This window comes from Dendrobium catenatum, unplaced genomic scaffold (assembly GCF_001605985.2).
Source record: "Dendrobium catenatum unplaced genomic scaffold, ASM160598v2 original_scaffold_131100, whole genome shotgun sequence".
Taxonomy (NCBI): domain Eukaryota; kingdom Viridiplantae; phylum Streptophyta; class Magnoliopsida; order Asparagales; family Orchidaceae; genus Dendrobium; species Dendrobium catenatum.
This window is the reverse complement of record NW_021449535.1, coordinates 118,984-143,704: the sequence shown is the minus strand read 5'-3', so window position 1 is coordinate 143,704 and position 24,721 is coordinate 118,984. Positions and strand designations below refer to the sequence as shown.

Genomic DNA, 24,721 nt, shown 5'->3' with positions numbered 1-24,721 from the left:
GTTATATATTACATTATTAGTCTACTACCCATGAAATATTATTGTTATTTTCGCTTAGTCATTGTCTGGGAAATATGAATGGTTATTGTAGAAATATAAAATAAATGGAACGCATATCTTATCGAACTTATTATGCAGGAAACAATAAAACATCCATTCTTTAAATATGAAGGCATCTAGCATTTACGGGATATGAATCTAGCTGCATCTTACATTGCTTCAAGATTGTTATAACAAGTTTTCATTCTAAACTACATGAATAGGGAAAAATAAATCTCTTAAATCTTGCTAAGCTTCAAGATCGGAAACTTTAGCTTCCATATGTAGATCAAAAGTGTCCTGCACTTATCCTCAGTAACCACTGGTACAAATATCAGTTTGAGTCCATCTTTCTGTTCTTACCACTTCTCTGCAGTGTCACTCAGAGATTGCATGACATTTGAAACATTTCATGTTGTACCCTCTTTACTGCGGCTTGCTTTTACTTACTAGCTTAATTTCATTCTATCATCTTTCTCTTGTATTTCCCATTTGATTTTTTGAAGGATGTGTTTATTCCTAAGTATTACTCCTGTGAACTTTTATTCGCTTGTAGATGAGTTGTTTACCCCGAATAAATTATAATAAAATGCAAATACTGTCTCGAGCCACTCTTTTTATTTATTATTTTCATTCAGTGATAAAAGGGGCTTTAAGATGAGAAGGTTGGACAATAGTCTAAATTTTTGAAACAGGATTTAACAATAGACACTTTTGAAAACAAAGAAATGTTTTGATTAGGTAAACCATTTCAAACGAGTCTTGTGCAAAGTAAAATATCATTATAACCAGCTTTTTGATAAAAAAAATGCTTTTTAAGTTCAATTTTGATAGACCGTTTTTCATTACTTATTGTTTTGGTCTGAGACAAGTTTGTCATCTCCATTTCAGGCTTGAAAACTAGAGATAGTGATATAAAGAAAGCCGCAAAACAGTCCGAAATTATTTTCTTAGGCACAGGAACCAGTGAAGGCATCCCTCGAGTTAGCTGCCTCACAAATCCCTTAAAAAACTGCATGGTACGATTATGAGGTTTCTTTCTTCTTATTCCAACTTCATTTGGTAGGGAATTAATTCCATAGAAAATATTAGTTTCTATGATTGTCAGTGCTAATTGGCTGTTGCAGGTCTGCCAAAAAGCAACTGAGCCCAGAAATAAAAATAGGAGACGCAACACAAGCATCCTAATTCGTTATGCTAATGATAATGGAAGATTTAACATTCTTGTTGATGCTGGCAAGTATGGTCAATTTTATTTGCTATATATTTCAGTTTGTGCTTGCATACGGTTTTGGTGAACTTTGCACTGCTATTACAACCAGTAGTTACTTTAAGAATTTCAAATTTGTAAAGGATCTATTGTCCTCATTGCTATTTGCAATCTTTATAATTAACCCATACCTAAAATTTATTCATGTTCTTAATAATGCTTAACATTTCTCATGCCAATATGTTGAACATCATTATAGCTTTTTTTGATTTTTTTCAAGGCTAAAACATGTATTGTGACTTTGAACATTCCTTGCATTGGTATTATATTGTTAATGGGGTAAGATTTTTTTTTTATGAGAACTTATTGGTGGTTTTAATATAAGTGCATTAGCTTCTGATTCAATGGGATTCACCCTTGCTATTTTCTTTATTACTTATGGTGGAGTTGCTTCCTCGGATCACGGGAAGAGATAGATTGGGGTTGACATGAAGCATCTCCGGATATGAAGGTGAAAGGTTCCCTTCTAGATGTAGTTAGCTTTAGAGCTATTTATCCATCTGGGATATATGGACTTTGGTAGCTTTGCCTGGAAGGGACCTTTCCTTTTCTGCTCATCGACAGAACAGAAAATTACCATCACTTTCTTTCCATCTCCTTCTTCAAAACTCTTTATCTTTGTTCTGTATGTTCTTTTTGTGTCTATATCCTTCTCTTTTTTCTGTATTCTTTTACACTAGGTCTTCCTATCGGAACTTAAAGTTTTGCTCAGCTTGGGAGGAGGTAAAGCCCTGCTTGGAGCTTCTTGCATCAGTGTTTGAAGTGTCTTGTTGGGTCAAACACACCATTTCTTCAATTCTTGTATTATCCTTTCACTCAACTTCTTTGGCCTTTTCCCTTTTTCGCTTCATATTTTTCTTTCTTGGTAGATTGTCTTCTCCTTTTCATTGTGGTCGAAATCCAATCAGTTTACATTGTCTAATCTGACTAGGGAACTCTCGTATTAGCCTTGGATGAGGTGGCTTGGTGGAGACTTTTAAAAGGGGTTCTTGAGTTAATTTGTTTTTGGTTAACAAAAATTTAAGGTCTTTTATTATAAAGTAATTAACAATCTATCATTATATCAGTTATAACAGTAGTTTTTAGCCAGTCAAAACCAAAAAAATCAAAGATAAAAATAATTAAATGATAACAAAATATTTTAAAATTAAGAGTACTCATTAGCATGGTTTAAAATTGCGCAATATGAGGCTCGCCTTGAGGCCCGCCTTTGCGCAATTTCAGTAAAAAATGCCTCGAGTTTTTTTTATGAGGCTTGCGCCTCAATTTGGTTGAGGCCCGCCTCGCCTCACTGGCATGCCTTGAGGCTTACACCTCGCCTCACGAATGAAAAACGCCTCAATACCCGAATACGCAATTTTAAACATTGGTCATAACCTTTCCACAACGTCAAGAAACACTTGTATGGTTGGTGTCATGTGACATTGCGGCCGTAGTCTTTAATCCCACCACACCAAGAGAGGTATGCATGAGTCTTTAGAGGTACCTGTTTAAAAATACACAGTTCTTTCCCTGTAAGCACTGAAGCGCATGCACGAGTACTTAATTTTTGCCCCGTCACGCTAAGAAAAACGTGCACGAGGATTATTTGGCTCGTTGCAAATACCGTAAAGAGTATCCTCCCATCGCGCTAAGAAAATCACGCATAGGCCGTTGCTCCTCACGCTGCCCGTGCTGAGTACAGGATTTCAGGTTTGAGGGATTAAACCTTGGTTAGGGTACGTCGAAGGTGATGAAGATCAAGAAAAAATATACAAATATATTTTTTTCTTTTTTCTTTTTCATTTTTTTTTTATTTTTCCTCTCTTTTCTCTTTCTTCTTTTTCTTCTCTTCTCGAATTTTAATTACTGAAGAATCAACCTCCTTCAGACCTTCTTGAACTATGAGATTAACAATATGTGTAGTACAACGAATATGAAAGAACTCACCATTACAAAGCAAAGCACCACGTAAACATAAATGATTTCTTAAAAATTCAACTGAGGTATTGTTTGCTAACGCATTATCCAAAGTAATGCTAAAAAGTTTGGTATCAATTTTCCACTCCATAACAAGAGACTGTAATTTTTCAAACAAAGAAATGTCATCATGAGGGGGTGGTATCAAACAGAAGCTGATAATCTTTTTTTGCAAATGCCAATCATTATCTATAAAATGCATTGTCAAACAAATAAAACCATCTGTATTAATAGAAGTCCAAAGGTCTGATGTTAAGCACACCCTACTTGTCAATTTTGCTAACTGTGAACGTATATTACACTTCTATTTACTAAATAATTTCATACAATCACTTCGTGCGGTGTTTCTTGAAAACAACTGTAAGTCCCGACGAAGATACGTTAGAAAAGCTCCAACTCCAACCCACTCAACACACTGAAATGGCAAGTCATGCATAATGATACATGCAATAAACAAGTAACGAAATTCTGACTGATCAGTCATAGAAATGGAGGATTCAGAGTTTGTTTGTAAAATGAGTTGCCCAATATCACGCATATTTCTTTTTTTACAATTTTCCAAAGGTCGTCTTAGATTCGCAGTGTCGTTTTTGCTATCACAGAAATATGTCACACCACATTTCTTGCATTTACACCTTTGCTTACCATCTTTTGGCTTAGGCAACATCTCAAAGTACCCCAAACAACCGAAGTCATTCTTCTCCGCTTCCTAGCAACTTCACCTCCTTCATTACATTCAATGTTACATGGCTCTAACTCAATCACTTTTTCAGATGACCCAACTTCATTTTCATCAATACAAACATTATCAGCAATGGTATTAGAGCCCTCCATCTATCAAAAATATTAGAAGACATCACCAAAACAGTAAACAATAACCAAAACCAGCAAACAACTATACAATAAATCAGTAAACAAAATTCTGCCATAAAAATGGCATTTTTTTGTTAAACACCCTCTCCAACAAACCACTAAACAATAACCAGTAAGGCAGTAACCAGTGCTTTAAAAATCGGACCGGACCGGCCGGTTCGACCGGTCAACCGTGAACCGATCATAAGGCCGGTCCGGTTCAGCCCTGAAACCGCTTCTGCAAAGAACCGCACTGAACCGGTCAGAACCTCCGGTTCAACCGGCGAACCGGTCCGGTTATTTTTGAACCAGCCGGTTCAAATCTCACAAATTTTAAGTATTTTTTTAAATAAATAAATTAATATATATTAAAAACATTTAATTAAAGTTAAATATATTTTATATAATAAGTACTTTTATCCTCAAAGTACTCATGACACATCTTCACATGACTTCCCCATGTGCTCTCTTTATGCAATGAATCTAAATATGCTATATAAACAAAAGCAAGAAAGTGTTTCTAAGGGATGTGGGACTAAAGAAAAGAGATGAGGAGTGTATGAGTTCATAGCATATATAATGGGTATAAAACCTATTTTTAATCAGATTTTTTAATTAATTATTTTTTATGTGAGTGATAATTATTTATTAGTTAATAATAAAAATTTATTTATTTATACATAATAAAAAATAATTTATCATTAATAATTTTATTTATTTATTAATGATTTTAGATATAAATTTATAAAATAACTTTTGTATACAATATATCATAAACATGTAAAATATATTTAATCATATAATATAAAATAAGAATAATTTATATTAAATTTATAAACTTATGTTAGAATTAAATTTATATTAAATATGTAACATAAATTAATAATAATATATATTAAATTATATGGTTATATATAAATTAAATTTAAAATTTGAAAAATATTCAAATTTAAAATTATCATATTTTTTGAGTGTAAATTCTTATAATTATGATATTTAATTTTTTTTTTGTTTTATGTTGAATTTTAAAATAATTATTTTACTTAATTATATAAGTTTTTATGTTTCATAGTTTTTTTTAATTTAATTTTTTATCTCATACTTTGATTGATAACATTATTTTTATGTTAATTGTATTAAATTTAAATAATACTTATTATTTATTACGTCATCCGGTTCGACCGGTCTAACCGGGGTCGAACCGGTCGAACCGTGAACCTCTCCTTGTTCCAGTTCGTTGTCCGGTCTGGTTTTCAAAACCTTGGCAGTAACCAATAACCAGTAAACACCCCAGCCAACTTGAAAAAAATTATGGCAATTTTTGTTTAAACACCTTAGCCAACAAACCAGTAAACAATAACCAAAACAAAAATGGAAAAAACCACAAATACATTATACCCTAACTGCCTCAATGAGTCAATGCTTCTGGCATCTGCAAAATTTCAAACTGAGCTAAACTAGAGAGTAGAGACAAATGTCACAAATCAATATGTTGGTTAAACATCGTTGCCAACAATATTTGCACAAAAATAACCATTAATCTTGCAAATTATTAAAACCCTAGCCGGCTAGCCGAGATAAACCCTAGCAGAGAATTAGATTTCACGGGACAACTTCCAACTTCAAAAAAATTTCAACACCATAGCAGAGAAATAGAGAATAGATGATAAAATGAAGAAAACAAAATATCAACACCTTCATCTTCAAAAATATCAAAAAATGCTAAAATAAAGTAGAAACGAGATACAAACAGTGAAACAGATTAGGGAATGTGTGAATTGAAAGTCTGAAATGTAAGCGTAGACGCCGTCGTGCCGACGAGTAGACTCGACGAAAGCTCCAGAACCGGAGAGGCGGAGATTGGAGAGAAAGGGAGAAACCGAGAAAGGCAGGAACCCTAAACAGAAGCCAGGAATGAGGGAATGAAACGAGAGTTGAGAGTATTAGCCTGCTGGCCCCGCTCCGCCCTCATTATAATTTATTAAATTATAAAACCGTGCGGGTTAATTCGGGTCAATTTCGGGTTTTCGGGTCAACCCGGACCCGACCAGAAAAACTAAATGGGTCGAAATTCCAAACCCGAACCCGACCCGTTATGTAACCGGGTCGACCCGAACCCGACAATTTCGGGTCGGTTTCGGATCGGGTTTTCGGGTCGGATCAAATGTTGACAGGTCTAGTTACCTATGTCTTATCTAATCTCTTATAATAGTGATTGTACTTTGACATTAAATATAAATTTAAGTTTTCTATCTTTTATTTCATATCAGTGTTCAGCATGGCTCACAATTTGCTAAATATATAAGTGAGGCTTAGAACAAGCATCTACACCTCTAATAAGGAGTGATATATTTATCCCCTAATAAATAAAAATTACCTACCTTAAGATCCAGTACTTGAATTCTTGTTGCTAATAATCTATTTAGGTGGTTGGAAAAGAAACTTGTGATCAAACCTTAGACGATACCTCCTTATATATCTATTCAAAGGAACTAGATGAAAATTGGTTTGCTAATTATCTAGATAGGCCGTGGAAAAATCTGAGCTGGATCATGTCATTGGTCGACTGGTCGGGCTAGTTAATGACTTTTTTCTTAAATAAGACTTGGTAAATAAAATTTTAAATGAAAATTTATCTAGCTCTTACTGTCGTCCCCCTCTTGTTTTCCCATGGATTGAAGTATGGGTTTCACTTTTTTTTGCCCCTCATGTTTCTTTTCTCTATAGTTGGCAAAAGGATTCAAGCAAAGAATTGTCCTGCCTTTCATTTTATGATTATATACAAGCGGGTTACTCTAATTTAAAATGAATAAGTATTGTAGATTTCTTCTTTAACTCCATAACCATTTTTATTTTAGGATAAATTTTTGTCATTAAATTTTATACATTCATTGGTGATATATGAATATTCTTGTCTAGTAACTTGAGTGCGCGACACTGTAGTATTTGGTAATCACCTCATCTTCTTCATGTGCTTTGCAGATTTTTCTACCACAGTGCTTTGACGTGGTTTCCTATTTTCGGGTAAATAATCATTCATTTAGTAGTTATTGAAGCTTTTTTTTTTTTAATTTCCTCTATGCACGACTTGTATAATTTTTGGAAGCATTGCCGTGATTTTGCATCCTTCATCTACAACCACTTAACTTTGGCTTTGTGCTAATGATGTGATGCTTTCAATTTATGTAATGGTATTTGTTTTACCATCGCATTGAATCCATAAATAGAAATTTGATATCTGTCAAACGACAAAAGGATAAGGTTTATTTAGATTTTTTTTTTTTTTGTTTTGTCTAAGCAGAAATAACTGCTGAAAAACTTGTTCTTGAAAAAAATTGTTTCATTTCAATGTGGGAAATAAGCTGAAAGAGATGCTTGCAGTTACTGGAATAAATCCTCACCTCTTTTTGTTGTTTGACTCTTGATTAACTACTAGATATGATCTTAAGCCCCCCAAACCAACTCTTGGCTGGCTTTAGGTTAAATGCATCATATTTTTATTCCGGCTTGCTGTTTGATGATGTACAAACGGTCTTTTTTTATAATATTTCCATTACTACTATAAAATAGATTTTCATCTTATTGAATATTAGCATTTAATAATTAATGAATGAAGCAATCTCGTTATGGTTACGGGAAAATTAAATCTATAATCCTTTATGATATCCTATTAATAATCTTTTTTTTTTGGCACCTTTGAAATCAACCAGACATGGAATTTTAAATTCAGATTTTCTTTAAGTCATTTATGATAAATAAATTCATGGAACTGTTGATTTTAATTGGAGAAAATAATCATCAACTTACTCTAGTATTCAAAATGCAATAGAATTTTAGGTTTTATGCACCTTCTCAAGAGTTTATAGGTCTGGTAATCTAGAACCTCAAAATAAAAGTGCTCCTAAGATATTCCGAAGATACATGGTTTAAAAATGATTGATACTGGATTCAAACTGAAAGGGCTGGGGAATATATGTTGCATAATAGGGCCAGAAATTTTCTAAGTTACACATCTACCAATGTTTGAAATACTTGCGTACTTAACAAAAAACATTTTCATGTTCATTTGATAACAATTACATTATAAAGTGTGTCCATTTTAGAGAACATAATGGAAGAATAACTTCATTATATTTAAGTGATTTTTTATTTGTAACCACAGCAAAGTATTTTAATTATGTAACACACCAAAATATGTATTTCTGATATGACATTTCTATGTCTAGCGACATTTCCTATATAATGAAGGCAAGAAAACAAAGAAGCTAAAACAAGAGCTACAAAAATACTTCATTAATTTCAAAAAATCATGTGATTAGATTTATTTTCCATAACGGGTCATTCAGTATGATTCATATCATTGAAGTCTTTTATCATAAATGAATTCATTGCAATGTTGATTTTATTTTGATAAAATAATTATCAACTTACCCTACTATTCAATATGCAATAGAATTTTACATTTATATGCATCATTTCTAAGAGCGTATGGGTTTGGATAAACTGCAACCTCAACATATAGATAAGGACTCCTGATACGCATGCAGCTAGCTCAACTACTTCTTCGCTACACTCCTACTGCAGCCCACACAGCAAGCGTCATTAGATGCGGCACATCTCCAACAGCCACTGCAACTCCTGCTGCTAAGCCGAAATTCCTCCTGCACTGAAAGCAACCTGTGTTTTCTCTGCTTTGTATACATACACCCGATTTAAAGGAAGCATAAATGAAATGAAAAGCAACTTCAACCTATCTCCTAGTAACTTTCTGTTGTAGTTTCTTGCCATGCCAAATCTACTACAATTGTAATTTCTACACTCGTTAGATGACCCAAATATATAAATTTGACAAATGTTGGATGCTGGATTCAAATTGAAAAGATCTGGAGCAATATGTAGCATAATAGGGCAAAAAATTTCCAATATTACACGTCTATGAATAGTTGAAATATTAAAAAAAAAAAAAAACATCGACATTCTCATTGATAACAATTACATTGTAAAGTATGAACATTTTACATAACAAAATGGACGAATAACCTTAATATATTCATGTGATTTGTATTTGTAACCACAGAAAACTATTTTAATTATGTAACATACCGACGTATTACTGATATGACATCTTGCAACACCACCACTTTGCACCTTATTCAACGAAGGGTTAATCAAGGTGGGGGTAATCAAATCATGATCATATGGTTTACATCCATTCATCCTTCTCTTCCTCACTTTCTTCTGCAAGAATGTTCTCTGTCACTTCATCACTATCTTTACTGCTACTAGCCACTTGCTGCTGGTAATTGATGCTCTCATCCACGATTGTTGCAGACCACTGTTGCTGTCCAGTCGTCTTTTTCTTTGGCAGTTCCCATCTTGATCTAATTGTCTTCTTTAGTTTTGTGCTGCTTACCACTAATTGTCACTATAAAAAGTTATCATTGTAGGAATAAACAAAACTATAAAGCAATATAACTAAATATAACTAAATAAGTACAAAAATATCACCAAAAGACTTACTTTTCTCCTGCTGGCAAAGCTTTAATGATTGATGCTTACAAGATTCTTGCATATTTCTTGCAATATTTAAACACATTTGTCGATTTCATAAAATTTTTCAGAAGTTAATGTTTTCATCACAATGTTATTTGAGCATTTATTTACTTGGCTTTTGTAATGTATTCCAGGTTGAGAAACATTGATGCAGTCATTATTACTCATTCTCATGCTGATGCAATAGGAGGTGCATACCGTGCACTTCACTATAATGTTCTTGCTATTTAAGAAAATAATCAAAATTCAATTATATGTTTTTTAGAAGATATTGTCTAGTGACATGCTTGTCTCATTGATGGATTTCTACTAAGAATAATTATTTCTTTTAAGGAAACATTTTGCTGTGTTTTCTTACCTTATTATGATTGTTTCTTTTTGTTACTCTATTTTACAAACTTACCATCTTGGCATCTTTGTTTCATGTTTCAGCAATCATAATTCTGTGCCATCATTTTTCATGGTTGTGTTCTTCCTTGCCATTGAATCCTCTTTATGCCATCGATGACCTCCTAATGTAACTTTATAGAAACCTAATTGGGCCATTGTTGCTTAGACATGGAGCTTCGCCGAAAGCAACTCTTTCAAGCTTAGGATATGCAAAGAAGAAATTGGAAAGACATGGTATCCTAAAATGAATGGATCTGCGCCTTACAAAATGGAAATCATAAAATAAAAAAATCGAAGAAAATGAGGAACTATTTTCTATTTGTTAAAACCTGGAATTTGAGAGGAAAAACTTGCCTTTATTCATTATAATCTTCCATATTTATAGATCTATACAAAATATCCTAATGAGGAAATATTAAAATACATAAAATTTCTAATAAAATCTTTCCTAAATTCGTTCATTCATTATGGCGTGATTCATGAGAGCATCCCACGGATTGATCTTTGTGTCCGTCGGATCCTTTACACTGGGAACGGGTGGATTTCAACACTCTCCCTCAAGCTAGAAAATATGGATCTGTCATCCCCAGCTTTTTAATCATTCTGAGAAAGGCAGAACTGTCCAATCCTTTAGTAAGGATATCTGCAAGTTGATCCTTTGATGATACATGGTCGACACTTACTATTCCACGATCTCTCTTAAAGAGAATCCCTTTTCCCGGTCTTCCTTTAAGGTAGTGCAATATCCTGTGTACCGCTTGCATGTGAATCTGCTTTGGATTTTACATAAAATGACTGAACATGCTTACAGCAAATGTTATATCTGGTTTAGTGTGGGAGATGTAGATCAATTTCTCTACAAGTCTTTGATAGGCCCCTTTATCTATATCTGGATCTTCTCTAGCTTCCCCTAGTTTAAGATTAGGTTCTACTGGTGTCGGTGCTGGTTTGCAAGTTAGTTTACCTATTTCTTTTAGAAGATCTTTGATATATTTCTGTTGTGAAATAAAAATTCTTTTGCTGGAGTGAGCTACTTCAATTCCGAGAAAGTATTTTAGTCTACCAAGTTCTTTGATGTCAAATTCCTTAGTAAGACTTTTCTTTAAATTAACTTTCTCCTCTTCATTATCTCCAGTCAAAATAATATCATCAACATACACTAATAATATTAAGACTCCCCTTAAGTCTAAGTGTTTAATGAATAATGTATGATCACCTTGACTATGTCGATACCCATTCAGGATCATGAATTTAGAGAATCTTCCGAACCAGGCTCTTGGTGATTTTTTGAGCCGATATAGAGCCTTTTTCAGTTTACACACCCTGTTAACTTCAGATTTTTCTTTAAACCTTGGTGGTATTTCCATAAATATCTCTTCCTCTAAATCCCCATGCAGGAATGCATTTTTCACATCCAGTTATTCTAGATGCCATTTGTACTTGGCTGCTAGTGAGAGTAGTATTCGGACAGTATTCATTTTGGCTACAAGCGCAAACGTTTCTTGGTAGTCAATGCCATATGTTTGAGTGAACTCTTTTGTCACCAGTCTTGTCTTATATCTCTCTAGTATGCCATCAACTTTGTATTTTACTGAGAACACCCATTTGCAGCCAACAAGTTTTTTCCCTATCGGTAGATTGACGATCTCCCATGTTTTGTTCTTGTCCAGGGCTTGCATTTCATCCTTCATGGTATTTTTTCAATTTTTATCAGATAAGGCCTCAAAAATATCTTTAGGAATATAGATATCTTCTAATGTAACAAGAAAATTTTTGTGTTACGATGAGAAGTTGTTGATATATATATATAGTTATTTATATGGTATAACGGAGGTGGTGAGCTTACCTTATTTCTAGGAGATGGTTCAGATTCTTGGATCTGCTTTGGAGCACAGTTTGAGCTTGTACGTCTGGAGTAAACTTTTTCAAATCTAATGATAGCTTTGTCATTTGGTTCCCCATCTTGGGTTTCAGGTGGATTATTTTGAGGTGATGGAGGAAGGTCAAGAGGTGCTAGTTCAGTTTCCTCATCTTCCTCAAGTTCAGTCTCCCCCTGAAGATGAGGTTTTGAAAAATAGGAATTTTGCTCATTAAAGGTAATATCAATAAAGACAAGGATTTTTCTTGTGGGTGGATGATAACACTTATAACTTTTTTGCGTAGCTGAATAGCCAACAAAGATGCATTTGAGTGCTCTTGGATCTAATTTTCCTCTCTAATGGTTGTGAATATGAACATAGGCAGTACATTCAAAGATTTTAGGCGCAAGATTATGATGGGTTCGAAACTTTGGGTAAAAAGAGGACAAAGTCTCCATTGGAGTTTTGAGCTCTAAGGTAATTGAAGGTAATCGGTTTATGAGATAAGCTGCAGTTAAAAGAGCTTCCCCCAATAGGATTTGGGTGTATTGTAGTGAAATAGAAAAGCTCGGGTGGAGGCTAGAAGGTGACCATTTCTCCCCTCTGCAACCCTATTTTATTGTGGGGTGTGAACACATGAGTACTCATGGATGATCCCTTCACTTTGGAAGTAGGAGAAAAGGGTTTGGTTAAAATAATGTTTGGCATTATCGTAGCTGAATCTCCTTATTTTTACACCGAATCAATTTTTGATCATGGTATGAAAGATGGGAAGAATGATGCTAACATCAGATTTATTGTTAAGGAGATAGATCCAAGAGACTAGTGCAATCATCAATGAATGACACAAAACATCGTGCCCCAGAGATATTGGGGATTTTTTAGGGTCTCCATATATCACTTTGAATAAGGTAGAAAGGAGTGTCACATCTCTCACTTTTGTTTGGGAATAAGGTTCTTTAATGTTTACCCAACTCACAGGTTTCACAATGAAAATTTTTATTTTCTGAAAAAGTTGTGGATACATATGTCTTAGAACATCAAAAGATGAATGTCCTAGTCCATAATGATGAAGCCAAATAGTGGACTTCCTATCAACCAGGGATAACATAGAGCAACTATTTTTAAATTGGTTTGGTTCTTCCAGGTAGTACAATCTTGCTTTCTCCTTAGTAAGTCCAATCTTCTTACCCGATCTCTGGTCTAGAAATAAGCAATAAGTAGGGTTGAATAAGGCTTGACAATTAGGATCATTGGTATGTTTTTGTATTGATATTAGATTTGTAGATAATTGTGGTACGTGGAGGAAATTTTTCAAGGTGAGTGAGGGAGATAATATTATATCTCCTTGGCCAGCTATCGTGGTAAGAGAAACCATCAGCAGTGCTGATTTTCTTCTTGTTTGGGCAAGGAGTATAGTTTATGAGGTGGGTAGGTGAGTGGGTCATGTGATCTGTGGCTTATGAATCAATGATCCATAATTCCTTTAGATAATTTCTGTAAGCACTTAAACTAATAGAGATTGGAGTCTTACCTGAGAGTGCAAGTGAAGAAGAAGCATTTTGTTTTTCAAGAGATACCAGGAGTCATTTCAATTTATCAATATCTTCTTTGTTGAATTCTCCAAGGCTGGACTGTGCTTCTGGCTTACTTGTAGTGTTGTTGGCATGTGATGTGCTCCTTGTTTCACCCTTTTGCTTCCACTCATTGCTGGAGGGTTTTCCATGTATTTTCCAGTATGTTTCCTTTGTGTGTCTTGACTTTTTGCAATAGCTGCACCAAAGTGAGTCATTATCTTTGAATTTTGAAGTATCTTTACTTTTCTCCTTCCATGACGATTATTTGTTCATCACCATTGCTGAGCTTTCAGCGACCTTTGGTTCTAACATCACTCCTCGTCTGCTTTCTTGTGCGTGGATGAGAGAAATGGTTTCATTGAGTGATGGCGTCTCCTCTTTGCCAAGAATCTGAACCCTAACTTGATCAAATTATGCATTTAGTCCTGCAAGAAAATCATAGACTTTATCTTTTTCAATAAAGTTCTTTAGGATTAAATCTAATCAATTATAATTAATCAACAGATTTTAAACATGATTAGGCATGATTAGTAGGATTTAAGTAGGATTTAATCAACTGCTTAATCCTACAGTGAGTTAAATCCTACCCTTCCTTCTATTCTTTGTTCGGCTGCCTTACTGGACTTGGCCGAAGGAGCACGCGAATGGAAGAAAGTTACCTTCACCACAAGCGAGCTTCAGTCGCTACTTCCGATCCAACAGGGAATGAAAGCCGTGGAAGGAGATCGGGTAGGGGAGGTCGGACGAGAAGAATGGTTCGGCTAGGTAGGGATTCTCTCCTCTCCTTTCTCCTTCTCTCTCTCTGGGTTGGATCGAACGGAGCAAAGGGGCTGCGGATGGTTGCAGGTATGAGGAAGGAAATCTCTCTCTCTCTCTCTCAGCTGGTTCGAAGGGAAGGGGGGATGGAGGCGTCGGGTTGGAGCGGGAGAGGGAGCAGAGGTTTCGCGTAGAGAGCGTCGGGTTTGGATCGTGGAGAACGAGAGCGGGAGAGGAGTCGTGAATGGGGAGCTTCGGTGTGTGGAGTCGAGCGTGGAAGAGCGGAACGAGAAGGGAGTCGTGTGTGTAGTCGGAGGGAGAAGAGCAGCGGGTATTTAACGACGAGAGCGATCGTTCGATCGAGGCAACGTCGCGAGATTTCGGCAGATTTCACGGAGAAACGACGCAGACGGCGCTGTTGCAGAGTGTTTCAGCGGGATTCCTTGCGGTATTTGTGAGATTCGTTCAGGTATTTCGACGGTGCCGAGGTATTGAGCGGGATTTCGGGGATTTGCGGCAGAGACAGGTACGTTGATTTTTTATGTTATTACATGGAGGTCAACAACTCCTCGTATGCTTTCTTGTGCGTGGATGAGAGAAATGGTTTCATTGAGTGATGGCGTCTCCTCTTTGCCAAGAATTTGAACCCTAACTTGGTCAAATTATGCATTTAGTCCTGCAAGAAAATCATAGACTCTATCTTTTTCAATAAAGTTCTTTAGGATAACAGCATCTTCCGGACATCTGGTTTCTATGCACCTATAGTGATCAAGTTCCTTCCACAGATTTTGTAGAAGGGTAGCATACTCCGTTACGGTCCTGCTCTCCTACTTTGTGCTTCCAACTTTGACTTTAATTTTAAAGATTTGAGCCGCATCACGAGCTTTGGAGAAGGTCTGTCTAGCAGCATCCCATATGTCCTTTACAGTTGAAAGGAACATAAATGTATCGCTAATTTTTGGAGTCATGGAATTCCACAACCATGACATAATCATGGAGTCTGCTTCATCCCATGCCACAAATTTAGGATCGCCTTCTTTTGGTCCTCCTCCAAGGAGGTGATGTATTTTCCCTTTCCCCTTCAAATAGGTCTTCACAAATTGAGATCACTTTAGGTAGTTCTTCCCATTGAGACGATAGGAAGGTTGCATGCTTTGAAGGTCACCTCGTCCTTGGTGCACCATCGACTCCTTAGTTTGGTCAATGCTCTAGGAGGAATTGATTTATGACATTATAATAATAATTGAGACTATCTGTATCACTTATGGTAGCAATGAAGGCTTCCAAGATTTTTCTATTCGACAATAAAGATCGATTTTTTTTTTTGGGAAAAAGAAAAATATATATTTTTTTCTGTTAATTTTACTAAGCCAAGCCGAGTCTTTAAAGGACTCGGGTTGGGTACCTAGGCACGCACATTGCGCCTCTTCGATCGCAAACATGCCCGGTTCCGCCTCTCCAGCTGCAAGTGGGAGCCACGCACGGGCGGCGGGTGTCCGGTTGGTGGCGGCTTCGGCGTTAGTGCGGCTATGGCGCGGGTCGTTCGGTTCGGATTGGCAGCAGACAAGACGCAGCAAGAGCGGGCCGTGGAATTGGAGGTTGGAGCTAGACAGAGGAGGGGTATCGGGATCTGGAGGAGCGTGGGAAGAGAGGTTGGAGAGCTCGTGTGTTGGAGAAGAGGAAGTCGTGAGAGTGAGGAGGCGTCGGTGTCTTAGCGGGAGAGCAGCGACGGGAGCGAATGGAAGAGGTGAGTGTCGAAGTCTTCACTTTGCTCTCGTTTTATAGATGCAAGATGCATGCGATCGAGGCGAGCAATTCCCGGAATGGCGCCGAATCTACAGTGCCTCGGCGGGATTTCTTGCGAATTTTGCGGGTTTGACAATCCGAGGTGCGGGATTTCTTGCGGTATTTGTGGGATTTGCTCAGGTATTTCGATGGTGCCGAGGTATTGATCGGGATTTCGGGGATTTGCGGCAGAGTGCAGGTATGCATTTCATTTTCATCATCATTTTTTCTTTGTTTTATACAGGGGTCAACATGGACCGGTCGATTTGATTGGAATGGAATTAGGAAATTTCGTAATAAAGAGGGAACTATTTAGAATGGTTCTTAATTAAAAGGGAATTGTTTAGGAAATTTTTTAATTTAAATTTAAAAGGAATTAGTTAGAGCAAGAGGTTTAATTTAAATTTGAAATCTAAAAGGGAATTATTTAGGAAAAGGGAGGTGGAATAAGGGAGAATTGTTTAAGAAAATTTTAATTATAATTGGGAGATAATTATTTAGGGTAAGAGATCTAATTTGAATTCAAATATGAGAGAGAATTATTTAGGAAATATTATTGATTTGAGAGGTAATTAGGGGAGCCTATTTAAGGCTAACAATAAGGTGATTTCAGATACTGTTTTGGGAGTTTGCTAAATTTAGTTTATTGTTAGGTTATTTGGTCTCTAGATGGCAGCAAGGGATTTAGGAGAACCGGATCTTCCTCTCCAATTGAAGATTCAATTGTATCGTGCATCAGAGCTTAGATCCGAGTACCTATGGAGGGAAGAAAGATAGAAATATTGAAAAGGGAGATCAGACAATTGAATCTAATTTTATGGAAAAGGTTTCAGGTTTCATAAAGCAATTTTCAGCCATCCATGAGAATATCAATGAGAAATTTGTCATCATGGAGGAGATGATAAAGAAGCTGCTTGAGGGCCAAACCAAACCAACAACATTGGAGGTGAGAGCATTGTTGATCGGACAAGAAAATGGGAGAAGCCCTAATATATGGATAATGAGGGAGAATCAGAAGGTGGAAATTTTTGGGGAAGAAGAGAGATGCCATCTACGGAACCACTTCAAAGGAGGGGAAAGGGTGAAAGAGTAAGATTTGTTGCGGAGCTTCATAATTTGGAATGAAAATATGCGGAGAAGATAGAAGCACCAAATATGGTTCAGTCACTCCTACAAGAATATCGAGAGGTGTTCCAGTCAGTTCAGTGGTTGTTTCCTCCGCGGGAGCACACACATGCTATCATTTGGAAGGACGGAGTCTCACATATCAGTGTTCGTCCATACCATTCTCCCCAACTCCGGAAGGATGGGATCGAGAGATTGATCAAGGAGATTTTGGAGGCATAGATCATTCATCCTAGTGACAATTCTTTTTTCATACTAGTGGTATTAGTCCAGTGCTTCAACAACAGTTTCCTTCGTTCCACCTTGAGGATAATGTGATACTTTGGGAGGGGAGTTTTGATGGACCGACAAATTTGATTGAGAGAAAATTAGGAAGTTTTCTAATCAAGAGGGAACTATTTAGGAAAGGTTCTTAATCGAAGGGAAATTGTTTAAGAAAATTTTTAATTACAATTGGGAGGGAATTATTTAGGGAAAGATATCTAATTTAAAGTCAAAATCTAAGAGGGAATTATTTAGGAAAAGGGAGGAGGATTCAAGGGGGAATTGTTTAGGAAAGTTTTAATTGCAATTGAGATGGAATTATTTAGGGCAAGATATCTAAGTTGAATTCAAATATGAGAGGGAATTATTTAGGAAAAGAGAGTTGATTTGAGAGAGAATTAGGGGAGCCTATTTAAGGCTAACAATAGAGTGATTTCATATTATGTTTTGGGAGTTTGTTGAATTTAGTTTATTCTTAGATTATTTGAGCTCTAGCCAGTGGCTAGGGATTTGAGGGTGCTAGATCTTTCTTTCCAATTGAAGATCCAATTGTATCTTACATTCTCTTTATAATTATTTCAATAAAATTTGTTTTGGGATATTCTTTTTCCCAAAATTTTGTGTTTCATCCGCTGTTTTTTTATGAAAAGTGCATCCACTTCCTTTCAAAATATTAGAGAGATGCCTAAGAAGAGTGAACTAATCGCATTCCAGCTGGAAAAGTCCATAGATGTTGGATATGATTGATTGACCTATACATCACACGGCATAACCTAGAACCATAGTTCAGGCTAAGCTCAATTAATTTGTCCATCAAGTCAATTTAATTCAAAATCAAATAAAAAATAGCCCGATCATCTATTTGATGATGCTATAAGACTCATTGTTGTGCCTTCCACTAATTGAGAGGTTATAAGCCTCACTAGTAAAACTCTCTAATATCAGAATAGTAAAAACAACATCTTGGACTCCCCTAATTGTTAGGGTTATATGTCTCGAATCTTGAGTTCATTTAATTCCGAAGTGGTAGGCTCTTGGCCTTAAATCAATGATCATAAGCAACATTAAATTATCAATCCAGCAAAGGTAAGCAAAACAATTCTCAAGTTGCCTTGCCTTAAAAGTAAGATTGTAAGACGAATATGCAGGCCTCTCTAATATTATAGAAATAAAATATGTACTCTAGTCACTCTTGTTCTTAGGGTTGTATATCACAGCTTTGTGGGCCTCCCTAAAGTTAGAGTAGCAAATGTCAAATCTCTAATCAAAGCCCACAATCAATATAAAAATATCAAATCATTCTAAATTAAATTAATTCTCTATGCTCATTTAAATTAGGGTTTAAAGTCCCATATATAAGTCTACAAATTAAAAAACCCATATTTTTCCGTGTAACTAAGGCTACAAGTAGCCTTTCAATCAAGTCCACATCAATTACAAGTCAAATTAAATGTTGATATAATCAACATACATCGCTAGTCTCATGTATCAAACTTGGAATGTAATTAATCATGATGACTTACACCGAAAATCTCCTCCCCTAAATCTAATATAATCCCCATATAGGCAAAATTCCATATTGTGGAAATATCCGAGAAAGTAAAAGATTGCTTTCAAAAACAACATTCTGCTCAGCATTCAATCTTTAGACTCCAAAAAAAGTCCAAAGGGTGGAATAACCTTTGACCTTAAAGTCCACAACGGAATATCATTGTATTTAACCTCTTAATTGGGATAACTAAGATTTTTGCTCATATGTTTAGAGTTTTAGACTTTGGCTTCGTTTGGGACAGCTTTTTTACTGCTTCTTAAAGCAATTTTGTAGTCCAAAAATTTTAATTTTTGTACTAGAAAACTACTTTAAGAAGAAGGAAGAAAGCCATCCCAAATGATGCCTTTATCTGTTAGGTAACAAAGTATGTAGGTATTGAGGTTTCCTCTTCATTTTACATTTTCAAGGGAAAATAAACTAAAACAAAGCGTATGCTTTGCTTTGTTCAATACACTCTTGGGAAAGAAAATTGCCAATACATGGTTTTAACTTGCATTCATATTTAGAGTAATTGTTTTGAGCTAAAGATGAATATTATCTCAAAGCAACTTGGACTGTTTATTTACGTGGTTTATTTGATTGCAGGTCTTGATGATCTTCGTGATTGGACAAACAATGTCCAGCCATTCATCCCAATTTATGTGGCTAAGCATGATTTTGAGGTGATATGCAACTTTATTTAAATGACACTCTATGTACTACCGGGGAAAATCAAAGCTTTGAATCCAGTGTTTTAGTTCATTAGATTACCAAGCTCCTATTTTACTCTTAGTTCAACCTTTAAGGGACATATACCTTATGTTCTTTGCACAACATTTGTTTTGGTGTAAAGTTACTAACTTGTTCACGTAAAATTATACTTGTATCATCTGCAGTTTCTTCTAGAATTTCATGTTTTATTGATGTTGTGCCTATGCTTTCCCCATGTCTTCTTCAACTCTTTCATGTTTCTGAAGCTGATTCCTATTTCTGTGGTTATTTTTTTTTTTAATAATTTGTTTGTTGTTTCTTTGGTTCCTATAGTTGCTGTACTGTAGAAATTTCGGGTTCAATTACTTCTGTATTGCATCTTTTTCAGACGTTTAGCTGAAGTGTGTACTTCCTATAGCTTTTATGTTGCGGTTTCTTTGGGACTAAAGTTGAAGTCCATTCCTAGAAACCAAAGAATTGCAAAGCGTATTCAAATAATACCATGCAACCGATCGCCACCGATTCCTTTTAATGATTACTATAGATTGTGACTTGTAAGCTTAAAATAATCAGTTGAGATTTTTAATGGATTGGTTTTTGCCATGTTAAAAAAAAAAGGCTGAAGGAAAAACTGTAACAATAATTTGAAAACCATTATTATACTGAAAATATTCCATATATTATTTAAAATAAAAATTTTGATTTTATCTTAAATAAAACAATAAAAATCCTAGCACTGAATAATTGTTTAAGATTAATGACCTTCTCTTCTGCGGATTTTTTTTTTTTTGTCATTATATGATTGCATCCGCATTAGAAATCCTAGCAACCTAGGACGGCCTATATTTATGCTTTGCAGCACAACCGAAAATATGTTGTATCTATAACCAAAAATATCCTTTAAATTCCTTTTTTCCAATATAACTTGCATTGTTTCCATTGAGTTTGACACTTGTTTTTAAATTTGCTCCAGGTTATGAAAATGACTCATTACTACTTGGTGGATACTAGTGTTGTTTTAGAAGGTGCTGCAGTCTCAGAGTTACAATTTAATATAATCAAAGAGGAGCCATTTATTGTGCACAATCTCAAGGTTGGTAGTTAGTTATACATCTTACATTTCTTTTCCAAAGTTGGGACTGTGAACAAGTTTCAACCAACGTATCAATTACCCTTGTTTACCAACAGGGATTTGGGGCTCGTTTTTAATTTGGAAACATTTTTTTTTTCTGTTCATTTTATTTTCTTTTTTCCTTTCTTCATCTAGTTAGAGTTCTTCTATCTTCACATCTATGACAAAAAGTTCATTTTCTTACTACGAGAAAATTATTCAGCTATATGAAAAAGAAAGGAACAGCAAGCTTACTATGAAACACTTCCTACGACTTCTTAGTAGCTTCATAAATTTCATGATGAGATCGTAGGTTCCAATTGACAAATGTCTTCGAACTTTGCCAGAATCCCTATTTTATTTCAAGGATTTAGAACTACAGAGTATTTGACCATTAAATTATATGAATGATTTAGGTAATTTGTATTTAGATATCTTTTTTCTTACACTAATTGCATTTCGGTCCATATATTCACCTGTAAGAGTAAATACTGTTAGTAGACAAATTGTTTGCCTACTTAGCATTTTTTTATTTACATTTTCACAAACTATATTCTTGATTGGATGAAATTGCTCAAAATTTATGTTGCTCCTCTTCGTGATCTAACTGACCTCTTTGGCTTCCGCCAGTCTCACATTGTCAACTTTACCAACATCTCCGAAGTCCTCTAATTCCTCAGCTGCTAGTGGTCTATAGCCATTAAGAGGTCAACTTTTAATTGGAAGCAGGGGTTTTTGTATACCTAATGCAAAAAATTACTGGCAAAAGCAAACAAAATTTCATGAATCTATTTAATCATTGGTGTAAAATGAGGACATTTGTGGTGTGTAGTACACAAAAACATACAACAGGACCCACTTGCATTTTTGTGTAACAAATTATGGATCTGTAAAAGCCTTATTATCTAGTCTGCTAGGTGATGATATTGTTTTTACTCGTACTCAAAAAAGACAATTACTGATTATTGTTTCAATGTATTAACATTTGATTAAATGGTCAAAAATGATCTCTACTTTTGAGATGCTTACATTTCAATTCAAATTTTTTTTCAGGTTTTTAATTTTGTCCCTCTCGACTTATAAAATTTGGACCAATTTGGTCTTTCCTTCAACTTTGTCATTTCTTTGGACAGAAATTATTGGAGGAAAGTTTTCCACAAGAGCATTTTAAACTTTTAAGGTCAATCTTGTTAGTTTTTGCTGCAATTAAGTAGTGATATTGACCCAAAAAATCCAAAATACCCTACTAAAAGCTTCCCGCTACTAATTTCCATCCAAAGAAATGGTAAAGTTGCTTATATGATCATATTAGTTCAAATTTAGTAAGTTAGGGATTAAATTGAACACTTATAATAATTTGTAACTAAAATGAATGCATCAAAAAAATCTAAAGACCATTTGATCATTTACTCATTAACATTCAATTAATTTTTTTTTTTTGGTTTAATTTATATCTTATTTATACTTATATGTTCAACTGACCTAGATAACCCCTTTACCTGTCTGGCATGGCCAAGGATATCGTTCCCTTGGTTTCCGATTTGGCGATGTCTGCTATATAAGGCAAGACTTTGATGACATCTAGTTAGTACTTATCCTTTTGTTACTTCAAATGTCTCTATTGAATTTTGTTCTCCTTTGTCAATGCAGTGATGTTAGTGAGATACCTGAAGAAACATATTTGCTACTCAAGAACTGCGACTTACTTATTCTGGTACTTCACTTGTTTCTCATCTGGGATTTGGATTCAATTCCTTCACTTCTAACCCTTATTCTACATGTTCAGGACGCACTAAGACCGGATCGTTCTTCGTCAACACATTTTGGACTACCTAGGGTACATAAATGTTATACCATTTGATATTTGTTTCCTTCAAATATAGATGTTTCAGATTTGCAGTTTCATTGATTTTGTAAATTTGCTTGTGCAGGCTTTAGAAGAGGTTCGAAAAATTAGACCAAAAAGAACTCTCTTTACTGGTATGTTTAAAGTTATATTAGAGAACAAGTTCTGAATTCTAACTTTCTACTGTTGATCTTCAGAATATGAAACAAAAATTCAAAGAGGATTTTACATGCATGCCATTGATTATTATAAATTTATATATTAACATCTAAATTTTTATTTGAATAATATCATACTTTGAATAATATCAAAAATACTATTAATATTAATTTATTTAAAATGAAATACATCTTCTTATTTATATATTTTGATGTGATTTAGGCATTACAATGTTCTATAGGGGCTGTTTGGTTTGAAGTAAAATGAATATAAAATATTTGAAACAAATGGGTTTTGAAAATATTTGTGTTTAATTTGAAGTAAAGGAAATGCAAAGTAAAATTTTGGTTCCATTCAATTTTGATGTATTTGAAAATCACTAGATTTGGTCTATTTTCAAACACTATAATTTATCTAACATTGTCATCACTACCATTGTTATAGTGGCTGCTGCCACCAGCTACATGCAGAGGAGTCGGGGGAGAGCAGAAGGCGCCTTCAATTCTAAGAGAGCCGGAGAGTTCAAATGGCATAGGTGGGTCGCCGTTGCCATGTGAGCAAATGGGTTTTAAAAATATTTTTGTTTAATTTGAAGTAAAAGAAATGCAAAGTAAAATTTTGGTTCCATTCAATTTTGATGTATTTGAAAATCACTAGATTTGGCCTATTTTCAAACACTATAATTTATCTAACATTGTCATCACTACCATTGTTATAGTGGCTGTTGCCACCAGCTACCTGCCACTACCACTATCACTGTCACAAGGCATTGCCCGAATCCTAACATGTCTTGCCAGCCAATGGCTATCATTATCATTGGGTTTTACACTATTCATATTAATTCAAAAATAATAATAATAATAATAATCACTTACATTTATTTTATATTCGTTTAAACAACTTCAAACATTTCAAATACATTGTCTTTCCTTCTACATTGTATTTTATTTAATTATGTATTTTATTTTCATTCAATCAATTGGCTCCATAAGTAAACATAATAAATTAGGTATTAGATAATGTAAATACATAAAGAGCTTAGTAGTATGTATGTAAATCCCCATGATTTAGATTTAGAAAGAAAAGAAATAATGAATAATTTCGATTCTTCTATCATTTAAGCAGGCATGATGCATCTAATGGATCATGAAAAAATAAGTGAAGATCTTGCAAAGTTGAAGAAATTGGAGGGTCTTGATTTGCAGTTGAGTTATGATGGTCTGACTGTACCAGTGAATCTATAAGCTATGTCAATTTTTGTTTGTGTTTAACATTCCTTTTTCCCTTTCTAATTTTTTTTTACAGACTCACTATTATATAGGCTGATTCCCCGATGTTATGTACCTGAACTTTATTTTATTTATTTATTTTTTTTCATTAGGAAAAAGTATGCACAATATTCAAATCATGCATATTTTTAAATTTACTACCTATCTAAAAATTTAACTAAAAAATTCTTGTATTTTTAATATCATAATTAAATTAGTTGGAAGTTGATGAAACCAAAAGAGTTTATATTTCCCAAATCTCAAAATATTCAGATTATTTTTGTGTGGACAATTTAGTCTAAGAAAATCACATTATTTCAATTTAGTCACTCGATTATATAAATTTGATTTAAAATGATCCCTCATGTTTAATTGTAATATAAAATTGTTCTTAATTTAGATTTTATTTGGTACAGTTTTTTTACTGCTTTTTAAAGTAGCATTCTATTATCAAAAAAAAAAAAAAAATATTGAAAAGTTGCTTTGAAAAATTACAAAAAACTGTCATAAATGAAGCTTCAATCTTTCAACTATATAAAATAGATCACAATTTAGTAACAAATGAATCATTTTAGATTAATTTTATATAATTCAAAAATAAAATTATAGCAACGTGATTCTTTGAGACTAAACTGATTATTTATCAATGATAAGAGGATTTAATGA

The 24,721-nt window shown here is 34.5% G+C and overlaps 1 protein-coding gene across 2 annotated transcripts in view; it reads left to right on the top strand.

Annotated features, from left to right (window-relative positions):
* LOC110100269 (putative hydrolase C777.06c) overlaps positions 1 to 24,126 on the top strand; it is a 54,004-nt gene extending 29,878 nt beyond the window's left edge. The window contains exons 2-12 of one of the 2 annotated variants that reach the window (XM_020827701.2): positions 931 to 1,058; positions 1,167 to 1,279; positions 7,103 to 7,144; positions 9,808 to 9,863; positions 19,567 to 19,643; positions 20,645 to 20,764; positions 22,269 to 22,345; positions 22,433 to 22,496; positions 22,569 to 22,619; positions 22,714 to 22,762; positions 23,913 to 24,126. In XM_020827701.2, coding sequence (XP_020683360.1) covers positions 931 to 1,058; positions 1,167 to 1,279; positions 7,103 to 7,144; positions 9,808 to 9,863; positions 19,567 to 19,643; positions 20,645 to 20,764; positions 22,269 to 22,345; positions 22,433 to 22,496; positions 22,569 to 22,619; positions 22,714 to 22,762; positions 23,913 to 24,031 — 896 coding nt within the window. In that variant the 3' untranslated portion in view covers positions 24,032 to 24,126. Of the gene's footprint in view, positions 1 to 930; positions 1,059 to 1,166; positions 1,280 to 7,102; positions 7,145 to 9,807; positions 9,864 to 19,566; positions 19,644 to 20,644; positions 20,765 to 22,268; positions 22,346 to 22,432; positions 22,497 to 22,568; positions 22,620 to 22,713; positions 22,763 to 23,909 lie in introns of both variants that reach the window. The other variant, XM_020827700.2, reaches the window with a different exon arrangement.
* The last annotated feature ends 595 nt before the right edge of the window (positions 24,127 to 24,721 follow it).